We start from the raw sequence: 25,684 nt of genomic DNA on the forward strand, positions 1-25,684 counted from the left end.
ATAATTTTAATATATTTGTAATTATTAAACTCTATGTAATTAACTACAGTAATTGTACTAAGCAAATAAAATTCTACACTTGATCATACTGAGAACAGGTTTGGAGAAGTTCTTTCTACATCAGCTCATATTTACACCACTGTGATACAGTACAATTTGGTGCAGGAGAAGCTTTCCATAGCTGTAAAATATGTACTACAAATCCAGCAATCTGCCTAAATAAATGCAGGTACTATTACATTTTCCTCTAAATCGTTCACTGGTTCTAAATATTTCATTACTTCTTAAATAGGAGTTGCATTACCATTGCAAACTTCCTTCTGCACTTTTTCCAATGACTGGCCATGTCACTTGACCTGCTGCTTTGAACCTGTTGTGAAACTTTGTGCACTACACCCTAGGAATCTCAGAAATAAATCACTCATGAAAATTCTGAATAATTCTGAAACCTGCTAAGAATTAAACAAAACATGGGACCTTCTTCTAACCAAACAGTCTTATTGGACCCGTCAACTTCAGCCACTATGCTGACACTAACCATTTTAAACTACTTGAGTAGACTTTGTTGCATTCATGTACTTAAGACACAACAGAGTGTGTCTTCTGAGTGAGAAGTGAATTACAGGTGTGTCCCTGTATAGCTTTCATAGAATCATAGAATGGTAGGGGTTGGAAAAGACAATATACTCAGTATGCAAATTATCACAGGCACTGGCTGCCCCTTCCATTGCCTTTGTATACAGCAGTAAAAGCTGCAAGCCCACATAACAGGGAGAATCACAGAATCGTAGAATGGTAGAGGTTGGAAGGGATCTTTAGAGATCATCTAGTCCAACACTCCTTCTAAAGCAGGACCACCTAGATCAGGTCAATCAGGAATGTGTCCAGGCGGGTTTTGAAAGCCTCCAGAGAAGGAGACTCCACACCCTCCCTGGGCAGCCTGTGCCAGGGCTCCCTCACCTCGACAGTGAAATAGTTTTTCCTCATGTTTAATTGGAACTTTGTGTTCCAGCTTCATCCCATTGCCCCTTGTCCTGTCACTGGATATCACAGAAAAAAAGGATGCCTCAACATCCTAACATCCACCATTTATATACTTGTAAACATTAATGAGTTTCCCACTCAATCTTCTCCAGACTAAACAGCCCCAGTTCCTGCAGCCTTTCCTCACAAGGAAGATGCTCCAGTCCCCTGATCATCTTGGTGGCCCTGTGCTGGACTCTCTCCAGCACTTCCCTGTCCCTCTTGAGCTGAGGAGCCCAGAACTGGACACAGGACTCCAGATGAGGCCTCACCAGGGCAGAGCAGAGAGGGAGCAGAACCTCCCTTGACCTGCTGGCCACACTCTTCTTGATGCATCCCAGGATGCCATTGGCCTTCTTGGCCACGAGAGCACATTGCTGGCTCATGTTCAGTTTCTTGTCAACCAGCACCTTCAGGTCTCTCTGCAGAGCTGCTCTCCAGCAGATCAATCCCCAGCCTGTGCTGGTGCATGGGGTTGTTCCTCCCTGAGTGCAGGACTCTGCATTTGCCCTTATTGAACCTCATGAAGTTTCTCACTGCCCAACTCTCAAGCCAGCCAATATCTTGCTGAAAGGCAGCACAGCCTTCTGGTGAAGCTCATCTCAGCTTCAGGAAATTGGGACAATGGGCTGTAATATGACTAATAAAAGGATACTTTACTGGGAGTTGGCACTATATTAAAGTGCTCAGAAAACATCCTTCTAGCTATAGCATGAATTTTTTTCTGGAGAGCAAGGCATGTAGGCTTGAGACCTGTCTCCACAATATATAAAACATCATGTGAGGGCCCTCAAAAGCCAATGTCAGTATTTGAGTGAAACCAAGCATTCTGTCAAAATGCTGGTGAATGGCCTGGATAATGCAAAATGTGTGCTTAAATGCAGTCTATTAGAATCCTTTGCCTAGCACATGGCAGAACAATGACAAGAACTCTTCTTCCATGCTCCTGCCCTTGCTCTGCTGCAGGTTTGACTTCCTGACATTTGGTTTATGTGTTTGCATTTATAAGCATTTAATTCCTATTACCTTGATTCTGTCTCACAATTCTTTTGCCATCACAGATGGCAGAATTTATTCACTATTGGTCTGGCTGTGCTTCAAACTCCCCTGCTCAAGACCAGGATGTGCTGCCAGGATACCACAACTCTCTTCATTCCCAGCTTCTTAATCCTTCATGAAAAAAACTTGCTTCTAGACAACAAATGGACAGGAAAGAGGGCATCTCCACACCACTCCAGCTGTCCTCCGTCACAGATCTTTGGTAGCTTTACAGACAAGCTTTAACTCTGAAAATAAACCAGCAATGTAAATGATTGCTAAATGTTTGCATTTTGGTCAAAGTCAGTCTATGCTCTGGAGTAGGAAAACGGATTTGTTCTTATTTAGCTGCTTCATGGTAATTGATTGCTGATAACCCAAAGTGAACTTTTATACAAATCACACAAAAATAACACTTGTTATATCAGCAGAGCCCTCTCTACAGCTCCAGTAATCAGAATAATAACAGTAGGCAGGCAACGTATCTGTCTTCACTAAGGAATCTGCCACCCAGGCAAAGGACTGCACACACTACCTGTACCTGTATCTCTGGCAATTCACTTCTGCCACCTCATTTGCTCTCAGCCTGCAAATCCACCTCTGTTGAGGTGAATATCAGAATATTTAGGAACAGAACAATTCTTACTTGTTTTAAATCAGTCTTTACTTCATCTCTTACAAAAGCATTTGCTTTTTTCACCCCTTTGTCTTGTGATTTCTCTGCTTATAATACCCCACCCATCAAGCTACACTGAGTCATCCCCCAGCAAAAACAATGTTCATACTTGTAAGATGCATAAATTTAAGGTTTGATGTTTCACAGACCTGCAGTGAGAGGAGGGGCAGATATTTTCAAAGCTGGACTTTGTATGCTGCTTTGTCTGTATCTCAACTGTTAATTTTATCCACTGAAGGAACAACATTTCTAGGTTTCAACAAGGAGTCTGGGACTTCATTTTAACTCTGAGAAGTGCTGGGATATGAAATAGCCAGTGAGAAACTATTTCATGTGCAGAGTGCCAGTTTGGGTCATGTTAGTGTTTTATGCTTTCAGAGTGTTTTTTTATTCTGGACATAACATGAAAAAAGGAATCAAAGCACTGTCCAGAATAGGAGCTATGTATAAGTATGTAAGACAAATACTTTATGGCAGACATGTTCAGAGAACAAGACCTTTCTAGGACTCCTAAAAGTTGTGAGAAAGTGGAATTGCCAAACTGATTATCCCCTTCATCACAAGTCTCTATTATCTAATGAGTGATAGCTCTGAAATGTCAATATTAACAGTTAAACAACAAATTATTACCCTCAGTAACATTAACTTTAAATCCTGGGTCAATTCACAATGAATGACAGGATTATACAAAATGTCTCAGAAACACTGTCATGCTTGCTCCATGATTAACTCTGATACATTCTGTCAACTCTTCTGAGTCAGCAGTAGCTGACCTTACCCCATGAGCTTTCTGCTCTCGTCTTCCCAGCAACTCTGCCACAACATGAGGGGACAAGACCTGTCAAAATTAGTGACCTACACTAAAATCATCTCCTAACCACGATACTTGTCTGAAGCAGAGAAAATTTCATTTCACAGGTCTTGGTTATCAAGTAAAATTAAGTTAGGAGTGCCTGCAATAAAACACTATTACTGTTCCTAACTGACAGAGTAAACCCACTCCCATTACTCACTTGAGTAACCCCACTGATACCTACAGTGACCAAGGTGACTCACTGACCACAAATAATTTAGGTCTTTATAGGAAGTTGCCTGACATTAACCGTCCAGGTCTTTGCTCTCAGTTTCTCATGGTCTTATCAGACAAGCTGTTCAGAGTGAAGCTTTCCATACCAAGTGTCTGCCTAAGGGTGAACTTGATGAATTTGGGGGTAAGATGTCCAGAATGAGAGGAAGAGGGAAAAGGAGCTACTTTGCCTGTGTTAGAAAAGGAGTCTTATTTCTGCTCGTATGAGATGCTCCAGACCCTCCATGCTTTTAAGCAAGGGTTTGAAATTTTGCAGCGTTTAGCCTTGATGTCAAAAACATACATTATGTCATCCCTGTGAAAATTTGCCCACATTTGGTCACTCAGAAAATCTCTGCCAAGTCTCAGCTTGCACGTGTTCAGTAAGAACTTGTTAAGAGTTTGGCAGTCCATTTTGTCCCTGCATTAAATACCTGAGAATACTCATCTCCCCATATGTGGGCCAGGTAGACCAGTCAGGGTCCACATGGAACTGTAAGCACTAAGCAACTTGACTCACTGCTGTTCTGACCTATCAAGGACCGACAAAGCACAGGGTACATGGCCTGAAATCACACTACTCCCTCTCCTGCTTTTTGATGCTGTCTTGCTGGATTCAACATGACACAGAAGTGGTAATCTGAAACCCACTGAAAAATGAGAAAACTAGAGGTGGTAAAATGTGCTTTTCATGCCCCGAAGACCTATGAAGCAATTGCAAAACTGCTTTGTAGGTCAGGTAAGGCCCATACACTGTAAATGGATCTAAATTCAGTGAAGTTCTGTTGTGTTTTTAAATTAGCAATTGAATTATCAGCCAATATGAAAAGTAACACAAGAAACTTTTGCTTCTGTTACATTGAGAATACACAGAGCTATGTATACTTGCTCTCAAACACCAACACTAACCCTGAAACCTTAAAATCCTACTAATAAAGCCAAGAATTTATCTGCATGTCCTTATCACACTCCTATGTGCCTCCTCACCTCAACATTTACTCAACAAAAGTAACTCCCAGGCTCTTTCATACTGTTGTTTAAACCCCCAGCACTGAAGCTGTGTCAGAAATCGCTGGTAGCAGTATTTCCTGCCACTTTAAGCCAAGCAAAACAAAACTATGATTGCTAAACTGAGAAGAAAATATGTGAGGAAAGTAAAGATACTTACAAGATGTTGAGTTATTATGTAATTATGCAAGAGGATTTTGAGACTTTCTAATGATATGGAAATGGTGACAGTACTCTTTTGTGTCTACACACTTTAGAATCATATGTATAAAACTGTGAGAACAATGTAAAACACTAAGATTCAGACAATAAATTACAAGATTTTTGAATTATTTGCCTCAGGGGTTTTGAGCCTTCAGGGCATGGTTTTATCATATCTGCAACCTCTCAAAAACTGTATTAATGAACAGTAATGACAGTCAAGAAACCTGTATCATCATTTGATCTTAGAAGCTGAGAGCTCACAGGAAAACATCAACTATCATGAGTTTTGTGATAAAACTTTAAGATCTGACAATTCTGCCAATAACTGATTCAGATCTGAAGTAAAAACCTGAATTCAATCACATTTAATCCTGAGAGAAATTATTCAGGTGCAAGTCCATTAAATGCGTTTATCCCACTGATAGCAATTTATAACTTTACCCTCATAATTGGATTTGATCCCCAAGGTACCAAGTTTCTGCTCACACCATCAAGAATGCCTTGGCCTAAAAGGATATGGAAATATTTACTATAAACTAAGAAAGATTAATGAATGCTGTAAGACTGTGAGACACACAATATCTCTTCTAGAGGCATGGCAATAGGACAACTACATTACTCGTGGGTTTTGACACCAACGATCACTTAGGGCACCGCTCTAAATTTATGTCTCTAACATGTTTTTACCATATCAGAAAGTCATCATTCCAGCCTACTTTGTGCATTGTTAAGTAAGGCCACTTAAAAGTAAAATCAAATTTATTGTTATGCTTATGTGTTAGTATTTTTATGCTGATATTTTAGTGTTTTCTTCTGCTTCTATGGTGGAATATTTTATATTCCTTCAACTGTATAAGCCAGTGTTTCCACCTATAATGCTTTCACATGAAATGAGCAGTGATTCGGGCTTACTGTAGTATAAAAAAAGCTACTATTAACTTGCATTGCTCATGGAGTTGCTGGATTTAAATGACTCCTTAACTCAACACTATATACTCTCCTGAAGAAATTTTAGCAAGGCAAATTACAAGAGGACAAGATCACTTTTTAAAAGTGGGAGTTGTTGAAAGTTTCCCAGGTGCTGGGAATCTGAGTAGTCCCACATGCAGATGAAGAGGGGGGCAGAGTACAGGTGAAGCATTGAGAAGTTCACAGTCAGTCTACTCATCCACAGCTGGGTACTATTGCATCAGAAATGCAATTCAGCTGTGCTAGCAAGATTGTCAGAAGCAGAAAGTTAGTTGAAGGAAGATATTTAGAATGTTTTCATAAAAAACAGGTCAGTAAGACTGATTCTTTCTACTTTCAGCAGTTCTGTCTCAATGGATTAATATATCAAGAAATAATAAGAATCTGGGAAGCTTTGATGTAAAATACATCTAGGACATAGTTTCCTACATTATTGCCAAGAAAATATGAAGGGAACTGTTTGTTCATTTCCAAGGACATAAGAGAAATAGTTGTTAACAGTTTAAGAAATGGTTTTAAGACCTACAAAGGATGAAATGAATAATGATGGTTATTATTGAGCAACTAATAATGCCTTCTAGGATAATGCAAAATATGTCAGGTGTTAAATGTGTTACCATACCAGCCAAACTCCTTTCTCTTTGCCTCAAGACATTCCCAGGTGATGGGGTTGGATGGGCATAGTACAATCCAGCATCAGGCACAGCATGGCAGGTAGGGAGGGCAAGGTTAAATGGGGCGGGGGGAGGGCATGTGTCAGTACTGTAACTGAAATGCTGCCTGGTAAGAGAGCAGTGATGGATCTCAGATCTCCCTGTATTTTACTGCTGCAGCAAAATGATTTTTTTGCCTTCACTTCTGTTATAATTTAAATCTGACTCCAGACTCTTCTACTCAGTTAAAACTGCTACTGACTCAACTGGAATTCTGACTTTAAAACTGGAATCTAATGTTCTCTTTGCTGTTTGGGACTGAAATCCCAGCAAAGAGAGTGAATTTCTTTTTAAGCAGTTTCATAAAATGAGCATGGATGGTGCAGATCTGACCTGGACAAGTGGCTAGAGCAAGAACCTGCATTTGGCCCAGCCCAGCTCTGTAGGCTGGGAGGTCTCACCAGGGCTGAGTGCATTTCCTAGCCAGAGCCCAGGGAGCAACCACCTCAGATCATTTTGTATGAAAGGCAGAAAGGCACGGTAGAAAAGGAGGGACATTTGTATTTCTTCATTTCTGAGGAATCTGTTTTACATCCATATTGAAGAATGACAACCACATTGGATAACTTGCCACTTACAATATGTGTGAAGGGCCAAGCGAGGCCAAGCAATGTGTCATTTCTACTTGAGCCAATCTGTTTATAGCATAAAAAGGCAAATACAGATTTAAACCTGTCCTAAGGCTCTCCTGTTGTAATGCTTTGCCCTTTGCACCGGTTCCCCGTCATTCCTTGGTTATTTCACTGTGTCTTTGGGGATCCCCACAGCTGGCAGATAAATACTAACACTGCAGCAATTTCCTCACTATTTTTGGAAAAAAAGAGCGTGGCTCTCACTAGGGCAGAAACGTGTCACTGAAGGAGGCAGGTAGTGACACACAATGAAATTCAGTGAACCTGTAGAGTATTTGGCCTCCAAATTAACACAGAGGTAAGTGAAAACTTCCTTCCTCTTGCAGAGCTACTGTGCATTCTTCTCTGACTGTGGAACTGCTGGAGACTGCAACAACTTTAGCAGCCTCTTTGCACCCATCCCAACCACTGTCATGCATTGTGATGCATGTGGATGCCTGGGTCTATTCTGATTTTGCTGATGTCTCAGTTTTATGCTACAGATGCCTTGACTGTCCCTCTGGAGAGGGAGAGGCACTCTGAGTATGTCCACTCTGGATCTCCCTCAAACTGACAGCAAGTACTTACTCAGCTTTCCAAAAGGCATGACAGCACCAATCTGTGCCATGGGTAAATGGCAATGAAGCCAAGATTTAGGGTTTGCTCTCAATGTCTAGTAAGAAGAGTTGATGCTGTCACAAAAGGCTGGGGTTTTTAACAGGTAAAAAAAAAAGGCATTTTTAAACAACTGAATTTCTGTTCAACAAAATAGGTCACATTAAAACCAGGTGAGTGGAGCAGGCAAATTCCCTTCTTGTTGAAGAAAGGTAGGAGTGACTATAGTGCACTGCCATCCAAAACCTTTCATACAGGGAAGCTATGTTTCCCAGACCCAAATTAAGCTACATAGTACCAGTAATCATCAGAAGACATTTAGAAGATAGAAAACATACTATACTGAGAACTTCCTGGAGTCATGCCTACCTTTGTGTTCCTAGTCACCACCTGCATATGTGAAGTGAGGTTAATCACAGTAGGAAACTGTTATGAAATAATTTTGACTGAGGAAATAACCAATTAAGTTTCCCCTGTGGCAAACCAGCATAGCTGCAAGTGTTTGAGCTACTCTGCAAACAACAGTATTATTCACTGGCTTAAAGTAATTAGATTTTAGTATACTGCAGGAGAAGGATCTAAAAGAAAAACCTTCATGTATCAATAGCTATAATGGATATACTGTCACTCCACCTTCCATTTTTATGTGAATATGTGCATATACTTATTGAAGGAGGCTCCCCAACACGCTGAAGCCTGCTATACACAACTTGTTTGGAACATGTAAATCTATAAACACAGGCAAATCTTTCAGCTTCTAAGAGCATCTTTCTGACCAAATGTGCCTTTACAAACAGATGCTGCAGGGCACAAAAACAACCATTCTGACTAATTCCATCTCTCAGCAGAAACCCTGTCTTTAAAAGTCACTCATCACTGAATGGCCTTTGCTCCACAGAAAAATGTGAAGTATGCTTTAATTACATCCCCAGTGGCCTCCCATTTGCTGTCCTGTCCACTGTATCTCTGGCGAGACAGCCTTATCTCTGGATATTTTTCAATTACACTAAACAGCATTTATTCAGGTCCTCACTGGTTCAGTGTATCAGTATGTAGCTATTTGGTCTTTAACCATTATTTTGAAGAGTGAAGTCCGCCTTATTAAATAATATGAGCTTTCCAGTAACACTTCACAGTAATGGCTACATCAATTAACATTACATTCAAATGGAATCCCACTGAGGATAAGTATCACACCGCTAGCATGTTTATACTTAACGTGTGAGTATCAGCTCAAGTACTTCCAAGAGAATTCTTGCTTTATAGCAATCCGTTCTAGTTGTGAATTAAGCACCACTTGATAGGAGAGATACGCTGTCCCTATATTTTAGTGTACAATATCATTCGTATGTTTCATTCACATTTCATTTCCTCTTTCTAACAGTTTGTCATATGCATCAAATGCACTGAATATCAGCCCTGCACATCTGAGTTTTCAGAGTCAGCCTCTTGTAGCCCTCTGAAATACATTAAAAAATTCCCTCATGCACATCTTACCTCTTTGGTGTGGGTATGAAAGGAGACTGACATGTCCAAGAGAAGTTTCCTCTGTTCCACCCTCCGGACAAAGTCTTGAATCCGTACTTCCAGATGCCGAGCTGCTTTATAGATCTCTTCAGGGTCACATTCCCCAGTCTGAGCCAACTGCTCTGCAGCCTCCAAAAGCTTGTCTGCATTGGTATATGTATTCTACCAGCAAAGCAAGAAATGGAGTATGAGTAATACAATCGTAGCAAGTAAACCCCTGAAAGAGGCTGTATATACTTTCAAAGGCATGCAAACGAGTGATAGAGTTTTAAAACAACAATAAGAATTCCTAGTGGCACTGCCATCTGTGAAAGGAGAATGTATAAAGCCACATAGACTAATCTCTGAGTACATATGAAAAAATGTCTTATTTGAAACACACCACCTCAGCCTGTTCCTGCCAGGCACAGCAACAGGACTGTGCACTTGTTTATTTCCAAGTCCCCTGGAATTTCTCAAAGATAATGTAACGAAGCAAGTGGGACTAACCACCTCAGAAATGTACAGTGCCTCACGTGGCACTGGGCTACAAGCTCACTGCAAAGGATTCCCAACAGCTCTCCCATTACAGCATGTCATTATGTTAGCCAGGGATATCTCAGCCTCAAGAATATTCATGTTTCACTGTTTTTTTTGTGGGATAACTTGAGAAGATTGAGCCTTCCAGTTCCTTCTACAGTTTTTCTTGTCTACTGTTCTACATCATATTTCTAAACGTGTAAGTCTATTTGACTAGATTGCAGCTGGCAATATGTAATGCTCAGATTGCTTTGGAGGGGTATAATTTCCAGTTTGTCCAAGGCACATACCTGTCCTCCATTGCACAAGAATTTGAACACTTCACCATCCAGAGTAGATTTACCCCATAGCCACAACATTTGCAATTATTGTATTACCCCTGCTTTACAGAGAGGGAATGGAAGAACACAGAAGCTAAGTGATGTACCCAAGACATGCCAGACTCTGCAGGATCAGAGGTGAATTCCAGCAAACTTACCTCAGCTTTCAAACTACCTGCCCATTGTTTCTCTGCCACTCATGTTTCTGGAAAGCAACACTGAACTAATACACCAGAGAGTCTCATATATAACAGCAGAAGTGGAAATGGAGTGCAGTGATCTTTTCCATAGTCATGGAGCTATGGTATAGTCAGTTATGTTTAGCTAACTAAACATAGCTAGACCTCGCTGTTATAGAAAAGCTTTCTTACTCAAGTTTAGACCAATAGCTCCATGGTGTTTAACATGTAACAAAAACAAGGAGAGACAAAGATATCAGCTTAAGAGTGTTCTTAGTACCACCAAGGTCTTCAGAAATGCTCGGCCTAAGACTGCTCCCACTGTGAATTTTAACCTCCCATCAGTAGAAGCAAAATTGTAGCACTTTCCTTTATAAAATCCTACTGAGAATCCTCCTCAGTTTAAAAATGCACTGACTTGAGGCATACACACAAAATACCTTTGAACACTCTGGACAAATATGTACTTCTGAGCATTAAAGGAACACTGTCAAACATAAAGGCCATGAATCAAGTCATGCTGTTCTTACTTTGATAATATCCTGCTGCATTCAACAGTTGTTGCTTGAGAAAATATTCAATACATAGATGGAATACTGTCCTCCAAGTGTTTAATGGTGGAAAATATTTCCAGTTATAAAAAGCAGAAAGAAAACAGCTCATTCACTGTTCATTTTCCCAGTTTCCGAGGACTGACTATCAAGATACAGTATTTGCCTTTCTTCTTTTGGACTGTGAAGAACATACTGTAGACAGTTTTGTTACCAATAGTAAATTTTTATTCCCTCCCTTTCAGGCCACTGCCATAATAGTTAGGTTGTTAACAGCAGCAAAACATTATGTTTTAATAATCAGTTTTTGAAAACCCCTTTAGCTGAGCATTTGTAAAAAATGTTCCATTTAATACGATCTCAATTAGAGTCCAGTTTCACTTAACAGCCTCCTTTCTGAATGATCCTCTTCCAATAGTATTTGGAGTAAATGCCAAAGCTAGCACTATTTTTCAAAGTCTACTCCACTCTAGGGTTTTTCACACATTACCACTACAACAGTTCAAACACCAGTCCAGCTCCCCAGGCAGAAGGCTGTTCTCTACTCTTATTTATAATATTTTGTATACTTTTAACAGCATTCTTTCTTTGCTTATGGCACAGATTTGGGACACAAATGCCTTTGTTGAAAGACAGTATGAATATAGCTTTGCTGCATTTGTCCCTAAACACGTTCATCTCTGCTGAAAACCATTACAAGTTTGCTGACTGCAACATGTGTTTTGCCTAATTACATCTAGATGAGGTGAGCTCACCAATACGATGATGGGATATAAATATACTGCTTGATGAAAAGGGGGCAGGTTAAGCCCTAGACTTTGGGGAAAAAGAGAGTACAGATTGGCCTCAACAGAGGCTCTGGCTACACTGTACAGACAGTAACAGATGCAATGGTCCTGCACAAGGTTCTCCAAAGGCAAAGGGGATGTTCTACAAGGAAGTTGGCTGGAGTTACAGGCACTGTTTTCCCTCGGCTGTGCCAGATGCTGTCAGCATATGACAGTGATGCTTCCCTAATTTTGGACAGGCTTGCATAAATGTGTCATTCATAAGAAGACTGAACATAGTACATTTTAAGTATGGTGAAATTTTTGTTCACCTCTGTTTCTATCTTTGTCTACAAAGTTTACAGCTAAGAGTCTGCAGTTTAAAAACAGGTGCAGTTTATGATACAGAAAACACTACTGGTTTTATTCCTGCCATTCTAGAAGGAAGGCCTAGTGCTGAGAGGTTTCCAGCTCACTGTGGCACATTTAAGAAATTTAGATACATTTTGGATAAGCAACCATATTTGGGAGTTAACCACACTCACGTTGAACTGCAGAGTTTGATGTGCTCATGAAAGTATCGTCATTTACTGTCAGATGAGATGTAAACACAGGATACACCAAATAAGCTAGAGGTTAATTATTTCATGAGGGCTTGCTCTACTTTTGTTCTATTCATTTGCTTAAAGTGCACATAAATCATATCAGAACTTGTTACACATATCAGATGTCTTCATCTACATCTATTTCTCTACAAGTGCTGAATTAGAGCTATGTTGAAAGACCTTCATACTGAGAGCTTCATCCTGGTTGGTACCACAGCGCTACACTGCCGGCCTGCTTTTTACATTTTCATCCCGAGCTTGCTCTTTTGTTAGAAAGCTCTTCAGAGTGTAGACCTTTATTTCATTGTTTGAAGCATTTCATACTTTTTTGATGTGACATAACCCTAGATCAGGCAGGATGGGAATCCAAGAGATAAATCTCATGATGAAGATAAACATATAGTGCCTCCTTGTCTTGCTACCCACAGTGAGAGAAGTTACCTCAAATCTACAGCCCTTCTGAGGTCTGACAAGAATCTACCAGGAACAAAGGATCCAGGTACATCTCCAAATTGGCATCAAGATTCAAAACTTGGGAAGAATATAAGAGTTAATGCAACTGCAAAGGAATTATTTTGCTACCGTCCCCTTTCCTGCAAACTACAGACCTGTGAGAAGTTTTCTGTGGCATCCCGAGGAAGGTGACAGCAAAAGTAATTAATCCCATGAAAAATCTCTCCTCTGCATCTGTGCAAATTATTTCCTACCAAACTATAATAGCACGAGTTCCACAGAAATGTAATCTGTAATTTGTAAAATGATACACCCTCCAAAACTTTAGGGTTGCGTGGCATTTTTTTCCCTGAGGTTGCATTAACCCCTGAGGGAACTGTCTCGTGCAAACTCTTGACATCGTCAGTGATCTGCTAACTGGAACGACATTCTTCTGCACCGCACAAAATCAACTTCCATCTCAAATCTCTTAATAATTTTTCTATACTAATCTTTGCATAATCACCTATTTCAATCATTAAATCTGAAAACACAAGAAAATGAAACTGGACCCTTCAGGTTTCAGATAGGAAATAGCTGTCCTATGTGCTTCTGGAGTTCATTTTACATAAAACCAGGAGGTTTTCGGATCTCTTTTGTTTCTTGCAAACAACAAAAAAAGAAATACAATTAAAGACATGGACTGACAAAACCTATACAACAATCCCAACCACACTTAGGAATTTGAAGCAATTGTTGTCTTACTCCATGGCGATACTTACTAACAGGATTCCCCGTAACTTTGTTAATGGTTCATTAATGATTAACCGTTTGATATTGTATAGTTTATTAAAAAGCTGATATGACATTTGCCTGTTAAATTTATCACATTTTCCTTTGCATTTCAGACCAACAAGTGCTCAAATGTCAGGATTCATTTCTGTCTCTGATCCACACAGCTGATTTCAGATTCCACCATGTCTCCGGGTTATATGAAGCGCTCACTGTATTGGAAAATCACCATCCAAACACAACTCGTTCAGAAAACTGCCTAAGAGATTTCCCTGAAGTTGAAAGAAACGTTATTCCGTTCACAATCTTTGTGCCAGAGAAATATTTCATCAACTGTTCTCTCCAAATCTTCTTAAATCAGACTAGGACTTGCACTGATTCTCAGCATCAGAGAGCACTGTCTGCATGCAGTTCGTGCTTAGTCACATGGACCCTTCAGTTCATGAAGGACGGGTAACTGCTTGTTCGGTGCAGGGCCACAAAGATGATGAAGGGACTGCAGCATCTCCGTTATGATCATAGAATCACAGCATGGTAGAGGTTGGAAGGGACCTTTAGAGATCATCCAGTCAACCCCCTGCCAAAGCAGGTCCACCTAGATCAGGTCATACAGGAACGTATCCAGGTGGGTCCTGAAGACCTCGAAGGAAGGAGCCTCCACACCCTCCCTGGGCAGCCTGTGCCAGGGCTCCCTCAATTCAACAGGAAAATAGTTTTTCCTTATGTTTAAATGGAACTTTATGTGTTCCAGCTTGATCCCATTACCCCTTGTCCTGTTGCTAGACACAACAGAAAAAAGGGATGTCCCAACCTCCTGACACCCACCCTTTAGATATTTATAAATGTTAATAAGATCTTCCCTCAGTCTCCTCCAGACTAAGCAGCCTCAGTACTCACAGCCTTTCATCATAAGGAAGATGTTGCAGTCCCCGATCATCTTGGTGGCCCTGCGCTGGACTCTCTCCAGCAGTTCCCTGTCCCTCTTGAGCTGGGGAGCCCAGAACTGGACACAGGACTCCAGATGAGGCCTCACCACGGCAGAGTAAAGGGGAAGCAGAACCTCCCTTGACCTGCTGGCCACACTCTTCTTGATACATCCCAGGATGCCATTGGCCTTCTTGGCCACGAGGGCATATTCCTGGCTCATGTTCAGTTTATCAACCAGCACTCCCAGGTCTTCCTCTGCAGTCAGTCCCCAGCCTGTACTGGTGCGTGGGGTTATTCCTCCCCAGGTACAGGACTCTGCACTTGTCCTTGTCGAACATCATGAGGTTCCTCTCTGCCCAACTCTCAAGCCGACCGAGATCCCGCTGAATGGCAGCACAGCCTCTGGGGAATCAGCCAGTCCTCCCAGTTTGGTGTCATCAGTGAACTTGTCATCTATGATTCTATGAAAGCACGAGGTCACTCCTCAGCCTCCTTTTCTTCTGACTAGACAAACCCAGTGTCCTCGGCTGCAGCTCAGAGGACATGCCTTCCAGCCCTTTCACCCACTTTGTTGCCCTCCTCTGGATGCCTTCATGTACCTTAACATCTTTTTTTTTAAATATTAATAATAAAAAAACCAAAACAAAACCATCAACAAAACAATTATATGTATTTGTGTTTTCACTGACCCTTCCCCAGATTTTTAAGGAATCAATCAATGTAGTGAAGCATTTTGGTTTTGATCCAAGTGCATTTTGAGAAAATGATTCCATGTGGTTATCCCTCTACTCTTAGCAACTGTGCTTGTAACTACTTTATTATTGCATGTTTCTAGGCACATTATGTTGAAAATATCTGTGTCTAATGGTAGTCCAGGGCAGAGTTCATGCCCTAAATATGAGTAATTTTTCTCCAGAACAATCTCCCTTTGCACAGTATTTTACTATTTTTTTTTTAAACAGTATTTTACTATTCATTATATTTGAGAAGTTTTCATGGCAACTGTCTCCAAGACCTCAAATGTGTTGTGAACCATGCTGATCAGACAGAAAAAGACCTTTAGCTGCAGATATGAGGAGAAACATGAAGCAGGGGAACAAGGCAGGCGATCTATTCTTGGATTAAACACAAATTACACACCCTAGGCACTCCACTTCCCAATCAGATGTTGAGGTATGCTGAAGAGGAACAAGGCAGCACTGGTCGGCCTTACTTTGTATTCATCAAGTTCTGGGGCTGTGAAAGGCAGTCCCAGGCAAAGGTTCCTTGTACTGATTCAGAGGGCTTTGTCACCTAAGTTTTACCACACAAAAGCACAAAAGAGATGACACCTCTAGAGGCTGGTAAGTACTTACTAGAGAGAGAACTTAGATGATTAGCTTAAATCTGATCTTCTTGACTGAAGACTAGTGATGTGAATCCCATCTTATGCCTGCAGGCTGAAGCTTAGGAGACTTATTAGGCTTTCTCTGATGTGATATTGCCTTGATCTTCTTTAGAGTTGTGACTCGACTCCTCAACACCAAAGATGAAATCTCAGTATTATTACTCCTGCTGTGAAGATGGGATGTCTAGACAAAGTTCAAAGCCTGATCCATTTCTCAGTGAAAACAGTAAAAAAGATCTTACTGATTTCAGTGAGAAATGGGTCAGCCTCCTAGCCATTTACTCAAGATCACAGGAGACAAAATCTGGCAGAGGGCTAAAAATAGAAGTCTGGAGGCCTCGTAGCCTTGTTCTGCACATAGACAGTGAGCAGTATTCCTCCACACAGAAACTACAGCACAATTCCCATTTGTAAAATGACAATTATGGAGCTGATTCTTTTTTCTCTTCCCAATCCTTATGAACTGTTGTTACCCTTAGTTATGAAGCTTAGTTACTGCTATTAGATTCTTTGGTCAAGACTCTTTGTTAAAACTTGCCCCAGTGTTTTGTTTAGGTTAAGTGATCTCACAGTCAGGCTTTTGTGGAGAATCATATCTTTAGTAACGTGATATTCTAAAGCAAAAATGAGTGACCACAATGAAGCATTCCTTTGATAAATAAGTCTGGGGTTTAAGGAAGCATCCATCTTTGTCAAAGTTCCTCCTCGCTTAAGAAGGGCAAAGACTAAGTGCATATGATGATCTATTGTAAGATGAGGTTTTATTCAGTTTGAATTTCACGTAATCAAATCAAGACATATATTCTTACTTGTGTACTATTGCTCTAATTCAAAACAGACTTACCAGGAATTACAGTTACAGAAGTTAAAGGCAGAACATCTCCTTAAGGTCATGTTGCCACTTGCTCTATCAGTACAGGACTCTCCCCTACTGTACACTAGAATATAAACTTCTTCAGACCTCTTAAAAAATATCCAGGTGAATGAAGTTTCCCTCACCTTCTGCAAACTGTTCTTCCCTCAACTATGGCAATTCATCTTAAATCTTTCTTCTCACAATTTTGCCCCAATTCTCCTGGCACTGTCCTTCTTGAAGTCTGAGCTCTTCAAATACTACAGCCTGTTACATTAGTCTTCTGATGAACACATAAGAACACACCTACCTTTAAATGAATGAATCCCACCTGTTTAAGCACTTTAACAAATGAGTCTCAGTTAAGTCTGTGAATGGAAGCATGTGTGAGTGTGTATCCAAGTATCAACCACCTGACAATGTCAACAAAGTTAGTGCTGTTATCAGAACTGCATCTATCTGCAAACACAGTCTAAGAACCGGAGTGCCTGGAACACTACTTGTGCTTCAGCAGCCCAGAACTGCATGGAAAAACTCTCTCCCAGTTCCTGCAAAAGTTATCTTTGCAGATGGTGCATGGGATTGAAAGGCCCTTACACCTCTCATTTTTCATTGTTGGATCCTGGCTCATTCACAATGTCTTAAATTATTTTTTTCAGACATTTTCTGTCTGAGCATCTGTATTTACTGATCCATTGTTACCTTCTTCACTGACATTTTCTGAGGACACCCTATTGTGGCCTGTCAGAATTAAAGTAGGCTTATAAGAAAGATGGAGACTGACATTTTAGTAGGGCCTGTTGCCATAAGACAGGGCAGATTCAGACTAGAAATGAGGAATAAATGTTTTACAGTGAGGGTGGTGAAACACTGGCACGGGTTGCCCAGAGACGTGGTAGATGTCACATACCTGGAAATATTCAAGGTCAGAATGGATGGGGCTGTGAGCGACCTGATCTAGTTGAAGATTTCCCTGTTTATTACAAGAGGTTTGATGAGATAATTTTAAAGGTCTCTTCCAACCCAACCTATTATATGATTCTATGATTTGAAGCTCAGCTCAGTTCAGAAACATCCACAGATTTGGACAATATGAAGTCTGCTCCCATTTCAGGTGGCTAAGAGGCTATATATAATACCATGCTGATACTAGTTACTTTACACCTCCAGTAATTCCATTATTTCAGTGAACTATATAAGCATATGAGATTTTTCAACATGAACTAGAAATAAAGAGTTCCCAGGAATGGCAGGGAGGATATGGCAGCATCCTCATTGCCAAGAACCAGGGATTTTTTCATGTATTTCCACTTTTATTTATGATTTTTCCTAATAGTTCACATCTAAACTAAGATGTATTTATTATCTGAATTTAAAAGAGTGACACACATTACAACAAGTGCTGAAACCCCAGATAAATTGTTTAAAAGCTCCTTTAGACCTTCAAACTAATAAATGAGCAATATCATAATTAATAGCTGGAAATACAGTAGCTAAAAAAAAATCTTTGTGCTATTCCCTATCAAGTGCTTACTTTAGATAAAGGAAATATTGCCTATGGTATATTTTATCACATCAACTGTTCATCTCAATCAAGAGTGCAGTCCCACATCAAGTAGAGAACACACTTACTACCACAATCACACTAATTGGTGTGATCCCAACCATTATTCAATGAAATTCCAGTAAAACATACAGTGAAATAATGTTTTAATGCCACCTAATATCACACATCACAGCCAAGACTAATAAGCATGCAACCACACATGGATGCACACATGCACGCACATACCACATATGCACAAAGTACTTTTTAGCTCAGTTTAATTGATTTTTTTCTATCACTACTAAAGAGCACTTTTTACACAAGGACTTTACCTTGAATGCTGCCAGAGCTACTTTCTTCTAAATCAGAATGCTCAATTATCTTTTTTTTTAACGTGGCAAGATTAGCTCATTTTTGTTGCAAGGGTGAAGACAAGGGATTTAATTCTTTTTGAAGGCAGAAATGCTATATCCACCAAAAGTTTCACTTGGAGCCCTGCTAAATTCCCTTTTCCTCCTCATTTTATTTTAATTACCACATATGTGCCATCTCCTCTATTAAATAAAGTAGTAAGTACTTGCTTAATACGACAGAAGTAAATAGTCCTACCTTTTCCAAGGCAGCAATGAGCACACTTGGTGTCAGAGGAGGGCATATCATTGCAGGATTACACTGGAGTCTGATACACAGCCTTGAAGAAGCTGCAGTTTAAACTGCCAGAACTATGCACACAGAAGTTTTGATCTTCAAAACTCCACATAGGAATTGGAAGAACACCAACACCCTTTGGTATAAGAATGAAGTTCTAGTCCCACAAAGCTAATCGTTCGTGTCTTTCCTGAGACCAAGAGAGGTTACCAAATGAGAAAGAGTGTTGCCCCAGGAAAGCTCATGCACTGGGTCTAACAAACAAACATCTGTGTTTACCAACCAAAAAACCATCAGTGGAAACAATTTTCAAAGAGTGCATTGAAAAAAACTTATCAGTTTTAACTAAGGTGGTCTCACAGCCCTTCAGACAGCTGTTACAGCTCACTTTGGCCCTTTAAGCCACGTTAAAAAGGAATAGTAGTTACTGGATATATAGGTTTACTTTGTACTTATAGGAAGTTTAGTTTTTTACTGTCATCCACTTGCTCTTCTGTCAGAAGCATATCTAAACAGCATATTAAAATGAGATTATTAGATATTCCTCTTGTGGGTTTCAATATTTTCAGTATTTTATGGAGTGTATAAAGGTCTACAAAAATCAGGGATGATATCTAGCACTGATGATATTAGATCCTAGTATTTGATCCTTGGTAACGTCCATGAAAAGAGCTTGATCCCTTCTCTTTGAGAACATCCTTGCATGGCTGGAGGTTTGTGTAAGTGAGAGATCGCAAGGAGAGTAGGACAATGCAGACAATGTAACAGGCTGAGGTGCCATTACACAGTAGTTCTGGTATCAAACTTGAATCCGAGCTGGTTTTAAGGCAAAAAAATAGTATCACCTGATATCGGTTAGTGTTACACAGCATAGTGAGTGTAGCAGTAAAACAGTATTACTGCTGCACAGTATTTGGTAATTGGGTGATTAGCAGAGTGCATGAATGAAAGCTGTCCAAGTCACTGTAAGGTATCTGAGCCTTTGAAACTCAGCAGAGGTGAGGAAAGCGTTTTCTTTCACGGAAATGACAAAGGATCACAAAAAGGCAGACTGTCAGGAGTAAAATGTAGCATTTTGAAAGTTTCTCAAACGATAAATAACATCAGCAAGCCCAGATGGTTCACAGCAAAGCTCCACAGCTTCTTTATGAGAGGGGGAAAAGGAAAAGCAAGTGGAAAATGTGGCAGCTCTGAGGTGAGCAGCAATCTGGGAGGGCACAGTATTGTTTTCTGTCTCAAAGGCTCAGCTCACATCTTTTCTGTGCCCTGCAGACATGAGTGCAATCATGACAGCTTTATCAAGTCCTGCCGGTCTCCTGAATGGATATAACTTCGGGCATTCTGTGTTTAATATCATGCTCACGGTTTGGAGATTTCAAAGACACAGTGACAACAGTATTAAAAGGCTTTGGACTGTCAGCAGCACTGGGAAAAGTCAGCACCAAATACAACTGTCAGCATTGCTGCCTCAGAAACAGAAGCAGAAATAAAGCTATGAGAATGAGGATTCTGTAAACTGCCTGGCTTTGTTTCTAGTGTCTAGGTTTTTATGAAACCTGCCTTGAATAAGACAGCAAAGCTTTTCATCTCCACTACCGTAACTCAGCTGTGCCTTTATTTCTATTAATGTAGAGACAGGTTATAACACCTTTCCTGAAGCACATTTTGAGTGACATGGGACAGTTTGTAGAATGAGATGATGTTTAACAGGAGAAAATTCAGCAAAACTTTGACCCAAATTCTTCAGAGCTTTCAGCTTAAGAATTCCTATATAGCCAAATACAGAAATAGGCAGTGTGAGGCACACCACAGTACTGCATATATATATGTCACATTACAATCATACTCTCCTTGAATGTGGAAGTATGTGGCAAAAATGCAACACAAGCTGCTGCAAAAAGGTAAGTCTACTATGAATGCATCATAGCCCCTCAACGTTTGCTGTCAGCTCTATTTTGCCATAAGTTAAAGGACGTCTCTGACAAACAAACTGATATCTGACAATAGAAATATGGAGGAAGATATGCCACATCTTTCAGTAGGGTTAGCAGGGGTGCATGGCTGCTATTTCAGGAAGGATGTAGCGATTTAATGACATTTTTGCTGCCATTGCTCCTTTGAAACACAGATTACCTGCTTGATACACTGCATTGCACCAGCTCCCGTGCACTGACCCAAGGAGTGAGTGGCGTGGGAGATGCTTTCACTGAAGCCATCATGTCTCGTGGTGCAGCTGAACTGGTGCCATGTGCAGCACTCTCTACATTCCCTCAAGACTGAGATGGAAACAAAGAGTCCCTGCCAGAACCCTTCAATTTGCCCAGATAAGTATAACTCATATCAAATAATCACTTAAAAATTGGTCTTTCCATCCAGAGCAATCCTCACACTTCAGTAGAGTGCCTGCTGGAGGCAAAACACGATTAGGATAAAACACCAACACCTCTATTGTGCCAACAACTTGGATATTTCCACTGGCAGAAGAAGGTTTCACAAAATACTCTGTGAACAGAAATGGTAACACACCACCTGCCAATCTCCATCACCATCCCCCTACTCTCTGGTCCTCAAATAATTTGATGGCAAATGCCTCTCTGCTATGTGCAAGAATAAAGCAGCACTCCCAGTTTCAGTTAAAGCTGAAGTAAGTTTTTGCTTCATCTCTGTGTTCCAGCTCAGCATCCTTAGGAGCAGGTCAGCAAGATTGTCCCTTCGGATACAAAATCTCTTCACTGTCAACATAAATTCATCTCTCTGTCATGGTTTATATATCGATTTTTTTTTTCAAATCAGTAGAAACCATTCTCTGAATCTTATTAGATTTATAAACCAGTTTTTCACCGCTGTTATTTCCCTGACACTATTGTAGTTAGCAATAGGACAAGGGGTAATGGGATGAAGCTGGAATACAAAAAGTTCCACTTAAATATAATAAAAAACTATTTCACTGTAAGGGTGAGGAAGCCCTGGCACAGGCTGCCCAGAGGGGTTGTGGAGTCTCCTTCCTTGGAGGTCTTCAAGACCCACCTGGACATGTTCCTATGCGACCTGATCTAGGTGACCCTGCTTCTGCAGAGGGGTTGGACTAGATGATCTCTAAAGGTCCTTTCCAACCCTACCATTCTATGATTGTATGATTCTAACTGTCTGTATGGCTTACACATCAAATTCATTTTTCAGAGGTGCCACCAAAGCAAAATGGACTGAGAGGCTTTGTCTTCCCTAAAACTTAAACAGATTAAAACCTTCTATAACAGTTAGTGAGATGTACTGCAGGCTTATGATGAAAAATATGAGGGAAAATAAAGGGGGTTTTCACTACCCTGGAAGTAATAAACCATGTTATTTATTTATTTAAAACCAGACTTATTAATACACTTTTGAAAAGTTCCAGACAGGAACTCACATTTCTCATGTTGGAAAGCATTCTTATGAGGCACGTTTTTAAAATGTGTTCTACTGTGTGGGATCCAGTTCAGGTTATCCATAATCACAACAAAGATTTAGAAAGACAACATCTTTTTTTTTTTTTTTATTGCTGGCTTTTATTAGGTGGCCACACATGATCTGAGATAAATATATTTTACTAATGACTTAGACTGAGAGATCCGGTACAGAGCAGTATTCCCACCAGAAGTCTTTGTGCCATAAAATGCATTGATTTTTGGCATGGAGTAGAACCCAAAGAATATTGTAGGCAGCTGACATACTGCCTCTATAGTCAATATCTGTCAGGTTTTTTGCTATTAAAAAAATCTTGAGGTCTTTCTAGTGTATCCTGTATTTCACGCTGCTGAATCCTTCCCTCTCCCCATCCAATCCCTTTTCCTTCAAAAATCCCAAATCAGGCCCCCAAAGGATAAGAATAGACATTATATGAGACCAAAGCTCAGAGACATTCTCTTTGTCTTTTGATCTCTTTCTGCCTGTTATCCTGCAGTCTCAGTTTTGTGCCAAACCCCTAGCAGTAGGATTTGGGCACCTGCCTCCACTCCTGTAAGCGTGACCAGCAGGTCCAAGCAGCAATTCACACTCCCCTCACCATTCTCATTCCAAAATGATCTCTTTATGGTGTGTCTCTATCCTAACACACAAATCAGATTCTGCTCTGTACTATGAAGTATCAATGTTTTTTCCATCCCACATTTGCATCCAACTGTAAGAAAACGAAATTTACAGTGGTTAAATGACCTAGTGAACCAATTACCAGTCCCAGGGGGGAGCACACGCTCTGGGAAGATGACTGATATTTCAGCGTGGCTGCACAGCCCTGGCTGTGCTGAGAGAATCATAGAATCACAGCATGGTAGGGGTTGGAAGGGACCTTTAGAGATCACCCAGTCCAATCCCCCTGCTAAAGCAGGTCCACCTAGATCAGGTTGCACAGGAATGTGCCGAGGTGGGTTTTGAAAGCCTCCAAGGAAGGAGACTCCACACCCTCCTTGGGCAGCCTGTGCCAGGGCTCCCTCAACTCAACAGTAAAATAGTTTTTTCTTATGTTTAAATGGAACTTTTTTTTGTTCCAGCTTCATCTCATTACCCCTTGTCCTGTTGCTAGATACCATAGAAAAGAGGGATGCCTCAACTTCTTGACATATTCGTAAGTATTAATGAGATCCCCCCTCAGTCTCCTCCAGACTAAACAATCCCAGTTCCCGCAGCCTTTCCTCATAAGGAAGATGTTCCAGTCCCCTGATCATCTTGGTGGCCCTGCACTGGACTCTCTCCAGCAGTTCCCTGTCCCTCTGTGAGCTGGAGAGCCCAGAATTGGACACAGGACTCGAGACGAGGCCTCACCAGGGCAGGGTAGAGTAGAGGCTGCTGCTCTTCCATTTGGTTTTCGATGCATGACAGGATTGAAGTGGGGATGGAGACCATCACTCAGTCAGCACTGAGGAACTGTGCCTTGGCACAGATAAAACTACGAATCCTATGGGAAAGGGCCTGGAACTGGGAGGGACAGCTCGCCAATTCATTAAATGGGACAGAAATGGTGACTTTTTATAAAGGAGGAAGTCCTTTGTGCACTCAACTTTGATGTGTGGGCATTGACAAATCCAAGTTCTGGTTGTCAATATAAATCCCGGACACAGGCAAAACAACTAGGAGCAGGCTGTCAAAAACTAGTGCTCTCAGCCATCCCTCCTCTCCATGCAGAGACACCTTTCATTTCACTGAACAATCAATGCATTCGCTTCAGCTCTTAGGCTGACACAGGTAATGTGAAGGCTGCACTTTCCATTCCCTGATATTATTGAGTCACAAAATGCCCTTTTACACTGCACATTTTTGCACCAAGCCTTAATATTACTCTGGAGAGGCAAAAGCAGGCTCTGCTCTCTGCTTCATAGCTGTGGCTCTTACTCATGTCACGAGGAGATACTTACAGCTTGCAGAAAAATACCAACCTTTATGCACTGAACAAAACAGTCTAATAATCATGAGTGTTGTATGTTAATAGGACACAGTGTCATTGTTTTGGAGCATGTATTGGTATCTATTGTATTAGCTGCATAGTAATACAGGCAACCATGCTAGGCAAACACGTATGCACATACTGACTTACAGTTCAGAAACACCTCCTGTCTCAGTTCCTGACTTCTTGCAAATTCTGCAGTTTCCTTCTCCCCAGACAAGCTTCATTTTAAGTGTGGTGAGATGAGAAGGCCAATTTTGCCTGCTTTTGTCATGTCAATCTTGGAATTTCTTTCCCTAGCTCAGCAAAGGAAAAGAGGAATCTGTGCTTTTACCAGCAGCAGTGCTCTGAAGCAGACACTAAATAAAGATGCCTAAATGCCTCAAACCATATGCCATTTCCATAGTGACACAAACCAGTGCTTTCTTGAGGCTTGGTTATGCAAAACTAGACCTCACAGACCACAGTTATGGATGCCAATATTAATGGCTGGATCACACACACTGAATCAACAAGTGAATATTTATATACACATCAAGACTTTTGTCCCTATTCACATACATGTAATTCCAAAAGATCTCCATAAATCTACTGATGTTGCCCTATTTTTGTACAGGGGAAACTGAGATCTGAACTCTATTCCAGGGAAAGAAATTTTAAAAACAGGTTTATATGTGATAAGATACTGGTTGAATACTTTCTACTTATATGTAATCAGTATAAAGCATTTGCAATAGTCTCATAACACAAGTGTAGTTTTTTAGACAACTTAATAGCCTGATGTGGGAATAAGAAGACATCCTTCATCTGGACAATTAGGGACTTATGATACAAAAAGATGAGAGGGACAACCATACTTCTAAGCAGCTTCTCTGAAGTGCAGACACAGCCATTGAACTGGCTCACTTGGCTCCACTCTTTAGAACAAGTTAATTATAAGCAATTTCTCTGAAATTGGAAGTGTGATTTTGTTCTAAATCTTGTGCAGCAAAGTGATCAGTCAGACCCAGGTAGTGTATTCCCAGAACACTGCACAATGATAATGAATATGTAAAACATGTCTTAGGAAATTATTTATTTGAAAATTATTTCCTTTACCAAATGCCTGCAGAGCAGCATATTTGTGATCTGCAGCAATGTCATAATACAGCTGCAGTGGCTAATGGCTAATGTTGTGCTATTCTCACCACTGGTGAGCCTGGAGGAAGCAGCACAGCCATGGGCAGCTCCATCTATGACAAAATCAGACAGTGAAAACATCGAGCAAATTCACAGTGTCACTCTTCCCTCCC

The 25,684-nt window shown here is 40.7% G+C and overlaps 1 protein-coding gene across 5 annotated transcripts in view; it reads right to left on the bottom strand.

Moving 5' to 3' along the window:
* Window positions 1-25,684, bottom strand: part of KALRN (kalirin RhoGEF kinase) — a 527,013-nt gene that overhangs the window by 208,619 nt on the left and 292,710 nt on the right. For all 5 annotated transcript variants that reach the window (XM_062005204.1, XM_062005203.1, XM_062005205.1 and 2 more), the window contains exon 11: window positions 9,421-9,612. In XM_062005204.1, coding sequence (XP_061861188.1) covers window positions 9,421-9,612 — 192 coding nt within the window. The remainder of the gene's footprint in view (window positions 1-9,420; window positions 9,613-25,684) is intronic.

The sequence above is a fragment of the Colius striatus genome, chromosome 11, assembly GCF_028858725.1.
Source record: "Colius striatus isolate bColStr4 chromosome 11, bColStr4.1.hap1, whole genome shotgun sequence".
Lineage (NCBI taxonomy): Eukaryota > Metazoa > Chordata > Aves > Coliiformes > Coliidae > Colius > Colius striatus.